This window comes from Pan troglodytes, chromosome 15 (assembly GCF_028858775.2).
Source record: "Pan troglodytes isolate AG18354 chromosome 15, NHGRI_mPanTro3-v2.0_pri, whole genome shotgun sequence".
NCBI classification, from domain to species: Eukaryota; Metazoa; Chordata; class Mammalia; order Primates; family Hominidae; genus Pan; species Pan troglodytes.
The window spans coordinates 69,582,721-69,602,199 of NC_072413.2; the positions used below are offsets into that span (position 1 = coordinate 69,582,721).

Here is a 19,479-nt window from a genome sequence, read left to right on the forward strand (position 1 = left end):
CTGTCCCCACCATCCATGGAAAAATTGTCTTCCATGAAACCTGTTCCTGGTGCCAAAAAGGTTGGGGACCACTGCTCTAACTATAATAGTATTGGAGTCTTTCTCTTTAAATCTAATAATGTATCTAATAATGTATCTAATAATAATCTAATTATGTATCTGGGTGCTCTGGTGGTGAGTGCAGATATGTTTAGAATTGTTATATCTTTTTGCTGAGTTGATCTATCTTATATAATGGCCTTCATTGTCTCTTACTTTGTTTGACTTAAAGTCTGTTTTATCTAAGTCTACCTATTCCTGCTCACTTTTGGTTTCCATTTCCATGGAATACCTTTTTCATCCTATTACTGTAGTTTGTATGTTTCTTCAGAGGTAAGATGAGTTTCTTGTGGACATTATATAGTTGGGTCATATATTTTTTTTTTCAATTCAGCCGATCTATATCTTTTCTGTGGAAAATGTAATCTATTTACATTCAAGGTTATTATTTATAGGGGGGACATATTTCTGCCACTTTATTAATTGATTTCTAGTTATTTTATATATCGGTTTCTTTCTCATATTATTTACCACTGTGATTTGGTGGTTTTCTTTTTTTTCTTTCTTTTGAGACAGATGCTTACTCTGTTATTTAGGCCAGAGTACAGTGGTGTGATCATGGCCTACTGCAGCCTTGAACTCCCAGGCTTTAAGTGATCCTCCCACCTCAGCCTTCTGAATATCTAGGACTACAGGCATGTGCCACCATGCCTTACTAATTAAAAAGAAATATAGCCGGGCATAGTGGCCCACGCCTATAATCCCAGCACTTTGGGAGGCCGAGGCGGGTGGATCACGAGGTCAGGAGTTCGAGACCAGCCTGGCCAAGATGGTGAGACCCCATCTCTGCTAAAAATACAAAAAAATTAGCCAGGCACGTGCATGTAATCCCAGCTACTCAGGAGGCTGAAGCAGGAGAATCACTTGAACCTGGGAGGTGGAGGTTGCAGTGAGCCGAGATTGCACCACTGCACTCTAGCCTGGGCAACAGAGCAAGAGCAAGAGCAAGATATATATATATATATATCTATATATATATATATATATATATATATTTATATATATATAGATATATTTATATATATATTTATATTTATATAGATATATTTATATACATATTTATATATAGATATATTTATATATATATAAATTTTTTTTTTTGAGACAAAGTTTTGCTCTCTCAACCAGACTAGAGTGTAGAGGCCTGATCTCAGCTAACTGCAACCTCTGCCTCCCAGGCTCAAGTGATCCTCCTGCCTCAGCCCCCTGAGTAGCTGGGACTATGGGCACATGCCACCACGCCTGGCTCACTTTTATATTTTTTTATAGAGATGAGGTTTCACCATGTTGCCCTGGCTGGTCTTGAACTCCTGAGCTCAAGCCATCTGCTCCAGCCTCCCACAGTGCTAGAACAATATAGGTTTGAGCAACTGCACCTGGCCTTAGCTAATTTTTTTAAAAATTTGTTTCTAGGGATGAAGTCTCACTATGTTGCCCAAGCTGGTCTCAAACTACTAGGTTCAAGCATTCTGTCTGCCTCAACCTCCCAGAGTGCTGGGATTACAGGTGGGAGCCACTGCACCTGGCCAAGTTTGGTGGATTTCTGGAGTGGTAACATTTTTGTGTGTTTTCATGATGGTAGTTATCATTCTTTCACTTCCAGGGCTAGAACTCACTTAAGCATTTTTTTTTAGCACTGAATTTAATACTAAAAAAAGATGATTTATCTCAGCTTTTGCTTGTCTTGGAAAGACTCTTTTTCCTTCATTTATGAAGGATAACTGCTGAGTATAGTAGCCTTGGCTGACAGGTTTATTTATTTATTTTTTTTCTTTTTTTCCCCCAGCACTTCTAATATATCTTCCCATTCTCTACTGGCTTATAAGTTTTCTGCTTAGAATCCACTGTTAGTCTGATGGGGGTCACTTTATAAGTGACTACACACTTTTCTCTTGCTATTTTTGTCTTTGGCTTTTGATGGTTTGACCAAAACGTGCTGTGGAGAAGACCCTTTTTTATTGTTTCTGTTTGGGGATCTGTAAGCTTCCTGTATCTGGATATCTAAATCTCTTGCTAGACTTGGAATGTTTTTATCTTATTATTTCATTAAATATATTTTCTAACCCTTTGATTTTCTTTTCACCTTCTGGGACTCTGAAAATTTGAATATTTGATTGCTTTATAATGTCTCATGTCACATAGGCTTTGCATTTTTTTATTCTTCTTTTGCAATTTTTGACTATGTTATTTCAAAAGATCTGTCTTCAAGTACTGAGATTCTTTTTTTTCTGCTTAATCTAGTCTATTGTTGATGCTTTCAAATGTATTTTGTATTTCATTCAATGAATTCCTCACTTCTAATATTTCTGTTTGTTTCTTTTTATAATTTCTATCTCTTTGGTAAATTTCTCATTCATATTCTGATATATTTGTGTTGTTTTTCAGTATTTGGTTGTATTTCACTGAGCTTCATTAATCAACATTTTGAATTCCTTTTCTAGGATTTTGTATATTTCTTTTTGATTGGGATCTGTTGCTGGAGACTTAATTCTATTCCTTTTAAGATGTCATATTTCTTAGTTTTTTCATGGTTTCTATGTCCTTACATTACTATGTACACATCTGATGTAACAGTTGCTTCTTGAAGTTTTTTGAGTTTACTTTCACGGGGACGGACTTTTTCTGAAAATGTATCTGTAGTGCTGATTGGGTAGGGCATTTTGACTTTGATTCTGTGTGCATGTAGTAGTATAGTCTCTGTATAATGTCTTTGTCTGTAAACAGCATAAGTTGTGTCTGTGATTTCCTCAATAACTTAGGGTACAGTTGTTAATGGAGGCTCTGCTGAACTTTTGCTGGTGCCTAGGAGGTGGGCCAATCGTCGAGTCCAGTGGTAGCAGTGTTGGACTGAGTCTGTGTGTGTCTGGGCCTCAGGGCAACAAACACCAGCACTTGTGCCAGCAGGTCCCGGCAGGTTAATTCTGGGGCTACAGGTAGCTTGCTTGGATACCAGTAATGTTGGCAGTGGGCTGTACAGTTGTTGGAGTCCTGGGCCCTGGGAAGCAGGCATGATAGGGGTGATAGCAGTAACAGTAGTGGGATGACCCTCTGAGTTCTAAGTGGTGTGCACTGGTGTTGGCCATGGCTATGGTGGGCCGAGAAAGCTTGACCTCCGCCTCCTTGATGGCACATGAAACACTGGCTATGGTGGGCAGGGGCTGAGTTATCCCCAGACCCCTGGAAGATTGCTCAGGTGGGGATGGCAGTGGCTGCTCTGTGGCTGTGCTCCTGGGGGTGGCGGGATTGCTTTCAGTAGCAGCGGCCACATGCAGACGGGTGGAAAACATGCCCTTCCCTTGTGCTTCAGCCGCAGTGATGGCAGCCCACAACAAAGGCACCTGCAGGCCGTGAAGTCTGTCTGGGCGTGTGAAAATGGGTGATCTTCCTCTGCTGGAGGAAGGGGGGTTGCTGCCAGGTGGCCCATGCTGCAGCCCTGGTGGTAGCAGTTTGCTGTGGCAGTGGCTGCATATAGGGGATGTTGGTGGGGTTCCAGGAATGTGGAGATGCAAGTGCTGTTGATCCCTAGGGCAGGGTGCAGTCTTTTTGGGACTAGGCTGTCAAAATGGTGTCATTATGCATGCTGTAGCTGCATAGGACTCAGGAGGGTATGTTGGACCAATTGTGGGCTTCGTCCTGAGCACTGCCCTGGCACGGTTTCCAGGCATCTCCTTATGTTTGTTTCAGGGCCTGCAAGGGTCATGGGGCTCTTCCATAGCTAGGATTACAGGAGTGAGTCCACAATGGAAATGTGGCTCGTGGGGGATCTCTCACTTACCCTGAACTGGGGAGTCTCTCCACGCTCCCAACCGGTCCCAACCAAGCAGGTTCAATTTCCTGGTTTTGACAATGATTATTGTACTGTATGTCGTTATGTAAGATGTTAGCACTGGGGGAGTCTGGGTGAGCAATACGGAAATAACCTGTACGATTTTTGTAACTTTTCTCTCAGTCTAAAAGGAGTCCAGATAAAAAGTTAAAACTTTTTATTTTTTTCAGGCAGAAAAAAAATTAAAAACAAATAAAAACCTTCATATACAGTCATATACATGCATAAACACAGGAACCATAGAAGATGTGACACCAAAAGATTGGCCAGATGATTGAAGCTTAAATAGCACCTCCTTCATAGTGTAGAGGGAATTGGGGGATGTAGGCAATTGTGAGGGTAGTAAATGATTTTCAAGGGGAATGAATGAGCCCAAAGAATAGATAATGTCCTGGAACAAAGCTTCTCCGAGTTCCAGGGGGAGGTGACAGGAAGGTGAGGGGCAGAACTTCACTATGAACAATGGTGGTTTTAATTTGCAGATAAACTTGCCCAGGTAATTTCCAGGGACTGCCCTCGGCATAATAGATGAAAAGCCTGCATGGTGTGGTGACTATTAGTGTTTTCTCTTTTAACGTTTTTGCAACTGTGTTTCAATATGCTTGGTGTTTTGCTTTGTATTTTTATTCCATGCACTTTAAAACATTACTCTGGCCAGGGGTCAGTGGCTTACTAATACCAATGCTTTTGGAGGCAAGGTGGGAGGACTGCTTGAGCCCAGGAGTTCAAGACCAGCCTGAGCAACATAGTGAGACACCATCACTACAGAAAATTGGCCTGTGATTTCAAGTGGTTAATCTTTCCTGGTTATCTGATGTGATTCCTAGGGAGGGAGTTTTAAGACAGTGCCACTTCTTTTGGTAAGAAGTTTCCTCAGTCAGATAAGGAAATTCCAGAGTCCCTCCCTTTGCTTTCAGGGGAGAAACTAGAGAAGATTTAGAAGGTCCTTGGTTCTGAGACAGCTTCTAAGACTTTTCAGTTTCTTTAATTAAAAAGTGCCCAGCATGCAAAAGCACCATACTTTGGGGTATTGTTATCTGTGCCCCAACACCATCCACATAAAAAGATCAAAGTAACTACCTTGCTTGCTGATTTCCATATTCCAGTGAGTTTCTGTGCTCTTTGTTTGGCATTCTCGAAACAAAGGGCCTTTTAGATCTGTTGTTTCAGTACAAGTTGATGACACACATAATCAAACTTGCCACCTATTTCCCAAATGTATACCTCATTATGTCTTCAGTGAGACCCTCATTCTGAGCCCTGAAATTAGGTGCTCAAAAAAAATTTTGCTTTATTGCATCAATTCCTTTTCCAGTCTTCTAATGGAGCTCCCTCCTCTGTATGTATTAATGTGAGCATCAAGGCAATGAGAGGAGACATCTTCCTATTTGCATTCAAGTCAAGTCTGAGAGAAGCATGAGCAGAAGCCATCTCTAGGACTCATGTGAACATTTAGTCAACAAAGAGGTAGATTTTGCTAAGTGTTTGGGACACTACATGGTCCCTGTCCTTGTTAGCAGTAGTGACTTCTGCCTTAACTGAATTTCTGGCTACCTGTTAGAGACTTCCCCCTAAATCCTTCAATAGCCTTTTCCATAGGAAGACATCTTGCTGCAATATCCCTGGTAAGGAGGTATAAAGGGTGCTTTAAATATAAGGAAATTCATTTACATACAAGTGTTTCATTGTAATTTCTTTCATTTAGATGTCAATTTTTTTTCCTAAGCTAATGTTTGAATTGGTATTAACATTAAAAATAAAAAGTTGCATTAATATGCAACTTGTAAACATACTCTTTATAGTCATTGACCATTTGCAAACCAAATGCATTTTTTATACTTAAAAAAAAGAAATCTTCTGGCCAGGCACGGTGGCTCATGTCTGTAGTCCCAGCACTTTGGGAGGCCGAGGCAGGCAGATCACGAGGTCAGGAGTTCGAGACCAACCTGACCAACGTGGTGAAACCCCGTCACTACTAAAAATACAGAGGTAAGCCGGGCGTGGTGGTGCATGCCTGTAATCCCAGCTACTTAGGAGGCTGAAGCAGAGGAATTGCTTGAACCTGGGAGTTGGAGGTTGCAGTGAGCCATCGTGCCACTGCATTCCAGCCTGGGTGACAAAGCGAGACTCTGTCTCAAAAAACAAAACAAAACAAAAACAAACAAAAAACTTCCAATTATAAAAGTTATATATGTATATCATTATAGAAAAAATAGAAACTATAGAAAATAAATTTTTGGGAATGCTATTGATTTTATTTCTGCCCCATCAGTCTTAATACATGCATACTCCTTTTTAAAATAAATAAGGAGTCTTAAATACAGTTGTATATTTTTGTCCTGCTTCTATATTGGGCCATGCCATCTCTTATTTAAAGTTTTTCAGCTGTTTTTTCCAATTCTTGTTATAATAAATAATGCTTACATTAGCTGGTCTTAATTTTTTGTTGTTGTTGCCCCATTGATCCCGATAACAGTTTAGTGAAGCCTACGAACTCTCCTTGGAATAAATTTTTATTTATTTACCTATTTGAGACTGGGTCTTGCTCTGTCACCCAGGCTGGAGTGTAGTGGCATAATCACAGCTCACTGCCACCTTGATCTCCTGGGTTCAAGTGCTCATCACACCTCATCCTCCCAAATGACTGGGACTACAGGTGTGCACCACTGTGCCCAGCTAATATTTTATTTATTTATTTATTTATTTATTTATTTATTTATTTATTGAGATGGAGTCTTGCTCTGTTGCCCAGGCTGGAGTGCAGTGGGGTGATCTCAGCTCACTGCCACCTCCACCTCCTGGGTTCAAGTGATTCTCCTGCCTCAGCCTCTCAAGTAGCTGGGATTACAGGTGCACACCACCATGCCCAGCTAGTTTTTGAATTTTTAGTGGAGAGGGGGTTTCACCATGTTGGCCAGGATGGTCTCTAACTCCTGACCTCAAGCAATCCATCCACCTCGGCCTCCCAAAGTGTTGGGATTACAGGCATGAGCCACCGCGCCTGGCCAATTCTTTGTAGTGATGGTGTCTCACTGTTGCTCAGGCTGGTCTTGAACTCCTAGGCTCAAGCAGTCCTCCTACCTTGACCTTGATTAGTAAGCCACTTCCCTTGCGCCCCCCACCCCACCCTGCCCTGCCAGAATAATATTTTAAAGTGCATGGAGTAAAAATACAAAGCAAACCAAGCATATTGAAGCACAGTTGCAGAAGTGTTAAAATTTTGAGATATAGTAATGGATGTGCTTCTTTCTTATTTCATGAAAAAAAGACCTGGCAGCAGCTCTGTTAATTACCATCATTTCAAAGTAGGGGTGAGTGTAGTTAATATTCTGATATGTCTGCAACAACTTTAATGTAATATTAAACTGTGATTTCTATTGGTGTCAAAGTCACATGTACAACTAATATTGTTTGTTGTCTGCATTTATAATTGATGAAAACACTAAATTTCGGTTAGAAGTTAGTAAAAATAAAGATGCATTTTTTTCAGTCAAGTTTATAGACCCCCTAATTTCTGTTCCTAGCCACAGCCTTGTAATTTAAGTTTTTTCCACATATCTAATTATTTCCATAAGGTGGAGCCCTGTAAATGAAATGTGAGCCTTGATTTTTATTGCCAAATTGCTCTTAAGAAAGCTTAGACCAGAAAGATCCACTGGTGTGTTTAAGACTTGTAGTTTAACATTCTCTTAACTACTATGAATATTTACAGTTTATATTTTTGAACATTTATTAAAGACCAACAAAAGACATTTTGTTTCTTTGATCACTAGTGAGTTTCAATTTTTAAAAATATAACTATTGGCCATTTGTCATAGACTGATAGCAACCAATAAAAAATCTCTCATGATTCTGCTAATCTTCATCCTCTCTTTATTTAAAAATAATTTTTTTATGTACAGAAAAGTTGGAATGTATGTCCTTTTGTTTTAAATAGGGTTTTCTTTGTATTTTTTTCTTTAATCATTTAGATGCAATTTATTAATATCAACATAACTTCATACTAAAGTTTGCCTTTTACTGAAAAATTAGAGGCCTATTAGGTGCTACTTTAGATACTGTTTTAAACCCCCAAATTCCATGTAATCTTGGCAAATACATCACCCCACTTTTTAAGTGTTACCTGTGGGAAGAAGAAATGGAATGTCAGAGTACTATGCACTTTGTAAATGTGAGCAATTACTCTTAGGCAACAGTAATTATAAGCTTAGTGCCATGCTTTGGGACAGAATTCTGGCATGTGGCCAGTCCTGTTTAAATGTCCCCATCCATTACTCTGACCTGCTTTTGATTATGGTGCGAAGTCCTAGGCTGTTTAGTTCTCATGGAACCTCCACCCTTAAAATTAGGATGAGCCCTTTGAGGACCAGAAACTGAGAATCTGAGTGGTGCACTTCCCAGGAGAGCCATTCTTTAAACAGTTGGCCTCTTATTATGTCCACTTTGGCAGACCTGTGTTTCCTTTTAACAAGATAATAAATTTCTTTATTTTTAACATTGAATTCTCCAATCCTTTAGCTCTGTCCTCTCTTTCTTAGTCATTAGTCAGATTAAGATGTAAGAAGTTGGACAAAAACAAAACCTGAAAAATTTGAACAGTGAGTGGTTTTCCTAGTTGTTATTTTAATTTAATTTAATTTAATGTTATGTTATGTTCTAGGATACATGTGCAGAACGTGCAGGTTTGTTACATAGGTATACATGTGCCATGGTGGTTTGCTGCATCTATCAACCTGTCATCTAGGTTTTAAGCCCCATATGCATTAGATATTTGTCCTAATCCTCCCCTTGACCCCCACCCGCTGACAGGCCCCAGTGCGTGATATTCCCCTCCCTGTGTCCATGTTCTCATTGTTCACCTCCCACTTATGAGTAAGAACATGCGATGTTTGGTTTTCTGTTACTGTGTTAGTTTGCTGAGAATGATGGCTTCCAGCTTCATCCATGTCCCTGCAAAGGACATGACTCACTCTTTTTTATGACTACATACTATTCCATGGTTTATATGTGCCACATTTTCTTTATCCAGTCTATCAGTGATGGGCATTTGGGTTGGTTCCAAGTCTTTGCTATTGTAAATACTGCTGCAATAAACATATGTGTGCATGTGTCTGTCTAATGAAAATATTAAACTGATGAAAACATTGAGGGTGAAATTTTATGTTGTTAACTGTACTGATGGTGGCACACATGTAACCAACCAAGTAGACTATTTAAAAAAAACAGTAGTTTAAATGTTAAAAATGGTGAAATAATTTTAATTTAAGCTATTGAAGTTGTCACTGTTCCATTCTTTGACCTGCTGATATATGATGAAGCCCAAGTCTGTCTGCTTATTACTTGTATATTTAGCATCCCCATTATACATTGACTTATGGTGTTTTTTTCTTGGGAAAAATGGAAAAGATTTTATTTTTCTTTCTGTATGATCAATTAGGGTAATTCTAAGATTTGGATGTGAACATTTTTGTGACTTTAACATATCTTGCTGTGTTGCTTTCAAAAGCAGTTGATACCAATCCACAGTGCCACCAGCAATATATGAATATATTACATCTCTACCAAGGGCTGGTTTTTATTTCAGAAACATTGTTTTTTATATTGGGTTAGGCATGAGATAGTAGCTAAGTTTTATTTGCTTTGTGTTTCTTTGATTCATGTTTATGATGTCTATTTTTTCTATTAAACAATTTAAATTAACTATTGTAAACAGATGTTTCAAGCAATAAATTATAACTTTACAGATTACTTGTAAAACTATATTTTTACTGTTCATAATTACATTCAGTTCAGATTATGCTATAGATGTCCTCAGGGAAGTATGCAACTGAAATATTAATACATAGCCTGCAGATACCATGATAACCAGTGCAAGTGACAAAAAGTTGATAGTTAAAGCCCTGTAACTCTTGTAATTGTAGTTTCCTTTCCCCTTCACAAGTAAAACACCAAGCTTAACTTTCTTTGCCTTGTACACACATGCTTATATATCTTATAATCAGGTGATTGGACTGTACCTGATCTAATTACTTTGAGCTTTGAACTATTCGCTGTTTCCCCTCACTAAGAATGTGAAATTTTTATTATAGTCATTATTGTGAAAGTATCAACCAAAAATAAAACTATTTACCTGGAATATTTTAATGATGACGTAATTATTTATTGTTACTCTTTGTACCATCCTGGTTAAAACTCAAGAACCAGAACTAATAAGAAAACTTCACACTAAACATTTAAATGTGAGGAATGGAGTAGGTGGAAGGAAGTCAACCGTATATGGATACAATGTTAATCTCTCCCCCTTTCAACAAAAGCTTAGCTAAACAGCACATCAAGAAGTAAAGCATTATGTCTCATCTGACTAGATAAATAGTTTATTCCTTTAGGAACCAAGTTTTATTTAATGATTTTTTTATTCATAATAAAATTTTAGAAACTTATGGGAACATAATATTGTGTGTAATGGCTAAGTAAATGAGCTTTGAAATCAGCAGTTAATATGTTTAAATCTGGTACTGCTATATACTACTTCTGACTAAGTGACTTATCTTCTTTAAATCAAAGTTGCCACATGTATAAAAAAGAAGGAAGTACCTTTTTTTTTTTGGTTGATATGATTATTAGAGTACTTGGCAAAATGCTTTGCTTTGCTGCATTATATCATTCTAATATGGTGATTGCTGTATTGGTTTTTGGCATCCCGGTATGCTGGCTCTAAAATATTCTAATTTCTGGTGGTTTAATACCTGTATTTCAGTTCATCCATCAGAAGCTTTATCCACTCTACTTGAGTTTCCAATTCCTCTTCCCTTCCCCTGACTTTTCTCATCCTGAATTTGCTCATCGAAGTCTTCCTTGCCTTTCTTTGACGCACTTCATCTGTAACTCCCCCGTCCTTACTCCCCTTCCCTGCTAAACTTTTCACTTCAGAAGAAAGAGAAAGACAATTGTGGATTTGGCTAGAAGAACACTTTGTAATTATGGATATCTTCACTAGCAAACAATGGAAGTCGATGGCTGATAGGAAAACAAATTTAAAGTGCTACATCACAGAGCAAGTGTAGACACACTGCCCAGGGACTAGGGGCCTGAAGGAAGGAGGAGACTGCAGTCCAGTATCTTCTAGCTTAGAACTCAAAATTGTAGGCATGTGTGGTGGTTCATGTCTGTTATCCTAGCACTTTGGGAGGCTGAGGTGGGAAGATCACCTGAGGTCAGGAGTTTGAGACCAGCCTGGCCAATGTGGTGAAACCTCTACTAAAAAAAATACAAAAATTAGCTAGGTGTGGTGGCACGTGCCTGTAGTCCCAGCTACTCAGGAGGCTGAGGCAGGAGAATTGCTTGAACAATTGAACTCCTTTTAACCCAGGAGGCGGAGGTTGCAGTGGGCCAAGATCATGCCACGGCACTCCAGTCTGGGCCACAGAGCAAGACTCTGTCTCCAAAAAAAAAAAAAAAAAAAAACCTGAAAATTGTGATGCATGGTGATTTGCTGAATGAAATGCTCCTGTACCAGAGGGTTAAATTTAAATAGTACATTAGGATTTTGAATAGAATAAACTTATGTTCATATGGAAAGAGTTTTTTCTATACTTCTGTAATCCTTAAGAGAAAAAAAAGACAGTGGACCAAAACAGAGCTTTTATTGTAAAAATAATTTTTTTTCAAGTTCAAAGACTTTTTGAAAAAGTAGAGTCTGGTGATGATAGTGGTGAATTTAGCATGGGAAATTGGACCGGAGTCTCCATCCATACCAATGGAACTGATACTGATGAAGACTGGCTGGAAAAGCTATTTGGGAAATAATAGCGAGAGCTCTTTTTTAATGAAAAAACTTGACACAAGTTCGAAAATATCTTCCTAGCGTTATCTAACCAGAGATGAGTTTGTTTAAAGCTAGAGTATGAAGAAAGTGTTGGAATTTAGTTTATAATTATCCCATCACCATTCCCCAAATTCAGAAATATACTTCATTAGCAGCTGGGAAAAGTTACAAAAAAATGTAGTCAGGTTTTGATAATGACACACAAAAAGTTTGAATTATCATTAATTTTACAGTTTTTATTATTAACAAAGTAACCTTATTAACACAATTTGTATTTTGTCTACCAGTAATACTAAAATGATTATGTTTAATATTTTCAGTTTATAAATTTATATTTTATTTACATTTTTATAATGTTTCTATTTTTGTTCTTGAGATATATTAAATATTTGGTTTTAATAATTTGTGTTGTTATGAATTCATAACACTTTAAAATAAAGTTATTGGTATCAATATCCAAAGTAAACACTTTCATTTTCTTCCAGTATTCAGTCCCTCTTTTCAAAGATGTCTATGTCATACTTCGGATGAGACCTAAAAATTAGAGGACTTAGCCAAATAAAGAGGGGTTATGGAAAGAATGTTCTCAGCAGATTTTTTTCAGATGATAAAAGACTGTGAGTTTGAGCACCTGAAAGAGAAGTTTAGTATCATTGGTTTTCAAAATTTAAGAGGGTGAAAGGTGTGAGCTGAGGCTGGAGTGATTGACAGTGACAGGTTATGAGAACCTTTGGGAAACCATGAAAAGGGTACAAGAACCTAAGTGTTTTAAGTTTCGTAGTAGTTGGTCAGATTTGCATTTTAGAAGGATCATCTGGCAGGGTGAATTAAGTTGGATAAAAACAAACCAGTTAGAAGACTACTACAAACACTCAGGCAAGTGATGATAGGATAAATCAATGGCAGTCGGATGAGAAAAGATGGATTTGAGAGATGTCCAGAAGCTGGAATTCACAGAGCATGGCAGTGGGCCTGGCATGAGCAACTGGGTGAATGTGGTAGCAGTTGCTGAAATAGGGACTGGACGGGGAGCTATATAGGTTTCTGTGGGAAGGTGATAGGTTCACTTTTGCAGATGCGCATGGGACAAACGGTTCCATTAGGTAAATATAAAGAGCTCAGGCTTTGGCCCGGCACAGTGGCTCAGGCCTGTAATCCCAGCACTTTGGGAGGCCAAGGCGGGCAGATCACTTGAGGTCAGGAGTTCGAGACCAGCCTGACCAACCATCTCTACAAAAAAATATAAAAAATTAGCCGGGCATGATGGTGCACACCTGTAATCCCAGCTACTCCGAAGGCTGAGTCAAGAGAATCGCTTGAACCCAGGAGGCAGAGGTTGCAGTGAGCCAAGATCACACCACTGCACTCCAGTGTAGGTGACAGAGTGAGACTCTGTCTCAAAACAAACACATAAACAACAACAAAACCAAAAAAAGGTCTCAGGCTTAGAGATGTCTGGAGAGGACATGTAGACCTCTGAGAGTCGTCAACATTGAGGTGGCAGTTGAAGTTCTGAAAGCAGGTGGATTATTCAGATGGGAAGAGGGAGGAAAACTGAGCTAGAACAGCCAGAGTGGTAGAAGGAAAATCAGAAGAGGGTGATGTCATAGGAACAAGGAAGTAAGAGTGTTTCTAGAAGACATGAAGTGATCATCTATGCTAGATGTTATGGAGAGTTTGAGCCAGGGAAGGACCAAAAGTACCATTTGTTTTAACTTTGAGAAAGTCATTGGTGACCCATGCAGTGGAAGTCAGATGATAATTCTGAAGTGAGGAATTGGACAGCTATTTCAAGAAGTTTCCAATGGAAGAAAGGAAAGAGGAGATAATTCTTTAGTTCTGACAGGTCGTAAGGAGTTGAGAATAAATGTGAGTTTAAGGTAATTAAAAGATGATGGGAATTAGCAAGTCTAGAGGGAGAAGTTGAAGATAAAAAAAGAGGGTCATCAAGGTACCTGAGTCCCTAGGAAAGAGGAATGGGCAAATGGGTGGGGGTAGGGCTTTGGATCATACAGAAAAAGAAGCTAGAGTCTGGATGCTGGTGAATTTGTGTGGATGGTGATTAGGTTTGCATCTGAAATGGCTTCTTTATTTCCTTTGTGTTGTATGTAGACACATTGTCATTTGCCAAGATTGAGGAGAAGGTAGATGAGGAGTGGTTACCAGAGAATAGAGCATGTTTGCCACATCTGCCCTGGAGAAACGGAGAGGTTGCTGACCAGGGAAAGCTTGAGGATGAGGATGAATTGAGGTTATTGGTGATGAATTTATAGTGGCCCTATATCTGGGAATTTCTCCAGGAGCAGAGAACTGCCATGCCACCTGCCCATTGTGAGATATGTGGGGTGTACTTGAGGAGTTCCTAGAAGTTGATTTTTATTAGAGTCCATGAAGTACGAGGACCAGGTAATGAGTGTGACTCACACTCTGATGCATCTACTGTTGATCTGTGCTGCAGCGGTACAATATCCTCTGAGGGTATCAAAGCATGTTAAGCTCTTTGCTCCTTCAGTAAATGGCCCCAGACTGCTGTCTTGTTTCTCTTTAAGTTCTTGTCCGCTTTTTTATACTATTTCTGTCTCCTCCCTTTCTGTTTTCTTCCTTGTTGTCAGTTGTTCTATCACATTGCTGTCTGCATGCAAGTCTGTATCAGCCCTACACCCTGGACTTTGTCAACACCTGGAATTATCACACCTCTGAAATAAAGCTGTGAGCTTGAAGACCAGACAACCAAGCTTATTAGAATTGTAAGAGTAAATAATCTGAGTGTGATTCTCATGTGCTGTGCTTTGAGGATATGCATAAGTGTCTGTACATGAATTTTGTGACATTTAGTGGGTTATTTCTTATATATGAGATGTTTGTTGCTTGTATTCCCATTGTGTTTTTCTTCTTTTGAATTTCCATGGCTTATGATAATAGTCTTAGAGAGCCCTCAACATTTATGATTGTAGCTTTTGTAATTGTGCTTTAGTACCTGCAAAGTATTTTCATATGCATTACTTAAATTTTAAACTACATGATTCGATATTTATGCTATTTCTTCTTATTATTCTCATGGATTTTCAAATACTTATATTTTGTATGGAAATAACATGTATTTTCAAATGTGTATGCATTTTGTGTGATAATGAGATATTATGTCACAATCCAGTCATTTAGCCGTGTCAGATATAAATGAAATACAATAATGTATAAATGAAATACAGTAATGTAAAGTAAGCATTTTGGAGGTTTGAAAAACAAATTATCTGTTCTAGTTTTTCATATATTTTCATGTTTTGTGGACTTCCTCATCTGTGAACATCTCATGTATGTATCAACAGTTTAAATTTTTAAAAGATGTATATGCACAGTAAATATCACTTTTCAACATTTTCTATAAATTAACTTAATTTTGATCCCTATCTTTCTTTTTGCAAGAGAAAGGTAAATTCAGCGCCAGTCCTTTGGAGGCTTGTGCTAAGGTTTGGGGCCTTAGGCAAAAGGCCAGAACATTGAAGAGAGGCCCTAGGCTCATCGGTCACCTGGACACACAAGTTACATTAGCCCTGCACTGTGGGATACCGTGCTATGGCCCAGAGCCCTGGGTCCTGCCTCCCTGGGGCACTGTGAAGCTCTTTCCTCTGAGCTCCTACTCCACCATACACAGGCCACCTGGGAGCAGAGTGCCGCCCAGAGACTCGCAGCACACATCTCTCTCTCCAATCCAGGGACATCTTTTTTAATCTGGTGGAATCCCCCTTTCTTCAAACTCTGTTCTCAATATGTTTAGAATGTTTTTGAAAAACAGAAACTAAAAAGCCCTGGCACAAGCCTTTTCTTAGGCAAGGAAGTGTGCACAAATGTAGCCTATTTAAATGGTGGGAGATAGGGAGAAAATACAAGTTTATTTTGAGAAATAGTAGAGTAGTAATCTGTAGAGTAGTAAAAAACTCAACAGGCCACCCGTGTTCAGTGTTATCTTCTCTGGAACTAAACCTGTGTAGCCAAGTCTTTGTTTTTATAACTAACTGAAGAATATTAATATTTGTTAAATGTTTACATTTTATTGATAAAATTTCTGAGTGACAACCTTAAATACTGAGCAGAATGTAACATTTTCAAAGTGTTAGGTAGATTTTCTAACTTTGTTTTGTCTTATTTTACCTAAGAACACTGGAACTATTTTGGGGCTGATGAGAATCTTGGTCCAGTGGCTGTGAGCATTCGAAGGGAAAAACCAGATGAAATGAAAGAAAATGGATCTCCGTACAACTACCGAATAATTTTTAGAACTAGTGAGGTAAGTCGCAAATGAGAGAGGTTTGAGGTTTAACTGAAATGGGGAAGAAAGCAAATAGTAGCAGTAGCAAAGCAATTAAATTTAATAGCACATGGTTACAGCTGTCTTTGGAGTAAGCAAAGTCCCCTTTCATTTATTCTGGTGGAGATCGAGGTGGACAAGATGGTTAGATCTGGACCTCTTCTTTTCATCGGACTCTGAATAGATGCAGTCTATGAATGAGGAGTTTTGATTCAGAGAAAGATATGTCCATTAAGTGTGGCCCAAGGAAATTGGAGCCCTCAGATCCCCACTGGGATATTGTGTATCCTGCTTAGGGCTACTGGAAAGCACCAAGCCAACTTGAGGAGCCAGGGTATTAGATATAAGAGAAGGCCACCGAAGACTTAATTCACTCTTCCAAGCTCTTGCTGAGCTCATGTCTTCGCCCAAGAAGAGGAGGGAAAGAGATTCTTGACTTCTTCCACTATCTTTGGGACCCATTGTCTGAGACCTAGAAGGTACATTCTTTGAACCAGGGGCTATCTAATTGTAAGTGAAACAGGCTGTTAGAGCTCTTTAGGAATCTAAATATACACAATGTATGAGTTTTTTATTTTAAAATGAAGTTTGGGCTAAAAAAAAAGACATGGAAAAATAAAAAGAACCCACACAGCATTTTTTTAAAAAACACCTATGAACAAGTTTGGGACTATGAGGTTCTCCTTTTTCTTTGTAAACTTGTATAATTGGGCCACTTATCGATTTATTGCCTCTCAGTTGCTAATTCACTTTAGGATTTTTGTTATGCATTAATACTTAATACCCTTGAGTCATCTAGAAAATAATGGTTTTGAAACTAGTTTAAATAGGGCATTTGGCTTCATTTCCCCCATTGAATGCAAAGCAAGTTTCCGGGGTTGGCATCACTTAGTAATAGTTCCTAAGCCTGGACTCTGGGGAAATTAAATATAGGACTTTTAAAGACAAGACTTAAATATCTAATGTGTTGTCTACACTGGCCAGAGAGAAATGAACCAACATACTCTCATGTGCTTTTTCTCCATGGCAAAGCTAATCATTAAGTGGTGTAAATTCTTTTGTTGAGCACAAAGGCACGAAGAACATCATGTTCTGTGTTTCGGACTTGTATGCAGGTAGTTGCTCCTCTCTAGCTTCCCAGATCCTACCAGTTTAGTTTGTTTGTTTGTTTGTTTGTTTTTGAGACAGAGTTTCACTCGTTACCCAGGCTAGAGTGCAATGGCGCGATCTTGGCTCACCGCAACCTTTGTCTCCCAGGTTCAAGCGATTCTCCTGCCTCAGCCTCCCGAGTAGCTGGGATTACAGGCATGCGCCACCATGCCCAGCTAATTTTGTATTTTTAGTAGAGACAAGGTTTCTCCATGTTGGTCTGGCTGGTCTCGAACTCCCGACCTCAGGTGATCCACCCGCCTCGGCCTCCCAAAGTGCTGGGATTACAGGCGTGAGCCACCACACCTGGTCGTTCCTACCAGTTTTTAGTGATACTCTGTTATCTTACTTCCAAGTATTTTTGTCTTTCGCATTCTCTTCTTTTTCCCTTCCCAAGGCCACTCTGATTTAAATACCCATCATATTCTTCCTTTTCTGTGTTGTTTTTTTGTCCACCTAAATTCATTTCCTTATCACTTGTTCATCCTATCCTTCATGCCAGAGGTTAAAGTTTCCTATGATTCTTTCTCAGTCAGATCCTGTCACTGGTTTCCATGAGCTTCCCTTCTCAGCAGATCCTGTCACTGGTTTCCACGAGCTTCCCTTCTCAGCATGTCTTGCAGGCTCTCCACATCTGATCCCAGCCCCTGTCTCCTACCTATCTGTCCTAAATTCTGCTCTGGTCTGTGAACCACACCAACTCTTACCTTTCCCACCTCTTTTCTTTCTGCTTTACTCCCTTGACCTGAAATGTTCTACTTGAATTCTGTGGTCATAAGATTCTCTTCTTCTCCAGCTAAGCCATTTGAATAAGTTGTGTCCCTTGGGTCTGTTTCCTTAGGCTTTGACTGAAAGGTTCAAGTCAAGTGTTCAAAAAAACCATTACCACTTGTTTTTTACGTTCAAATTAATGTTCACTTTATGACAACTCTATTACTGTATTTTCTCAGGCCAGAAACCATTAAAGCCACACTTTATTCCCATCTTCTCCCTCCTGCCCCTGAGATCTGGTCTGTCAGCAACACTTGTTCATTTTGTCTTCACAATATGCCCAGAGCTCAACTACTTCTCCCAGCCTCACTACCCAGTCCTGGTCCTGGTCTTGCTCTGAGAACTGTTCTCCCTGCTTCTTTGCTGAAGCCCTGCCTCCTTTTGACCCAACAGGGTTCCTTTGAAATGTCGTTCCAGATCTTGTCATTCCTCAGTTCGAAATCCTTGAAAGCTTCCTCATCTCCCTCTGAGAAACAGCCACTGTCTTTGCTAGCCTAGGAGACCATGCTCTTCTGTTTCCCGGTTATCTCTCTGCGCCTCATCCCTGATAACTCCTCCTGGCTCAGTCTTTTCCCGCCACACTGGCCTCCTTCCTACCTGGGCCACCTCAGGACACCTCTGCCTCAGGGCTCAGATGCCCGTCATTCCTCGCCACTCCTGTGTTCTCCATCAGGCTGCCTCATCTCCATTTGGCCTTTACTCAGAAACCACAGAGGCCTTCCTTGACCGCTGAATCTAAAATTTCTATTCCCCTCCCATTTCATATCCAATTCAGTGCTTTATTTTTCATTAATACTTAACACTGTCTTCTCTGTTATACTTAGTCATTTTGTTTGCTTTTAATCTCTCCCACTAGAATGCAGGCCCCAGGAGGGTGGGGGCTTCTGTCCGAGTTGTTCAGTACAACGTGCCCGATTCCTCAAATGGTGCCTTGCCTCCCTGTTTCTCACTTCCCTCCTTGCCTGTCTCCTTTCTTCCCTTTCTCCATGTCTTTCCTCCTTTTCCTCTCTTCCTTCCTCCCTCTAATATTTATGTAATTAATTGCCACTAGGTTTTGTATAATTTTTTTCTCTCTAATAATAAATAATCCATAAATTTGATTTAATGGTAATATTGTATTAAGACTTTTGATAGAAATGTTTCCAGATATTGGTTCCTGTCTGTAGCTCCTGCACTTTGAGAGATAGTTCCTTCACTTTTTTCACTGAAGCCCATTTACCTATTACAAATGAAATAAGATTTAATTTGTATCAGGGACTTCTCATGTTACTAATTTCTCATGCAGATAAGAAAAAAGAAAACATGACAGTGACACTCTAGTGGCTTCAGTAAGCGGCAGCAAGATAACAGAAATACAAACAAATCTCTTTCATTTTAGTATAAATAAACATTGCAAAACATAAAAGAAGATATATACCTTTGTAGGCATGGCAGTTTGTTTATGAGCAAAATTTTATGGCATGTGAGTGTTTTTAAGCATAGGAACACGAGGACTTATGAGGA

At 39.3% G+C, this 19,479-nt stretch overlaps 1 protein-coding gene across 50 annotated transcripts in view; it reads left to right on the forward strand.

Moving 5' to 3' along the window:
* SIPA1L1 (signal induced proliferation associated 1 like 1) overlaps window positions 1-19,479 on the forward strand; it is a 417,177-nt gene that overhangs the window by 278,964 nt on the left and 118,734 nt on the right. For all 50 annotated transcript variants that reach the window (XM_063792953.1, XM_063792964.1, XM_063792968.1 and 47 more), the window contains one exon: window positions 15,905-16,035. In XM_063792953.1, coding sequence (XP_063649023.1) covers window positions 15,905-16,035 — 131 coding nt within the window. The remainder of the gene's footprint in view (window positions 1-15,904; window positions 16,036-19,479) is intronic.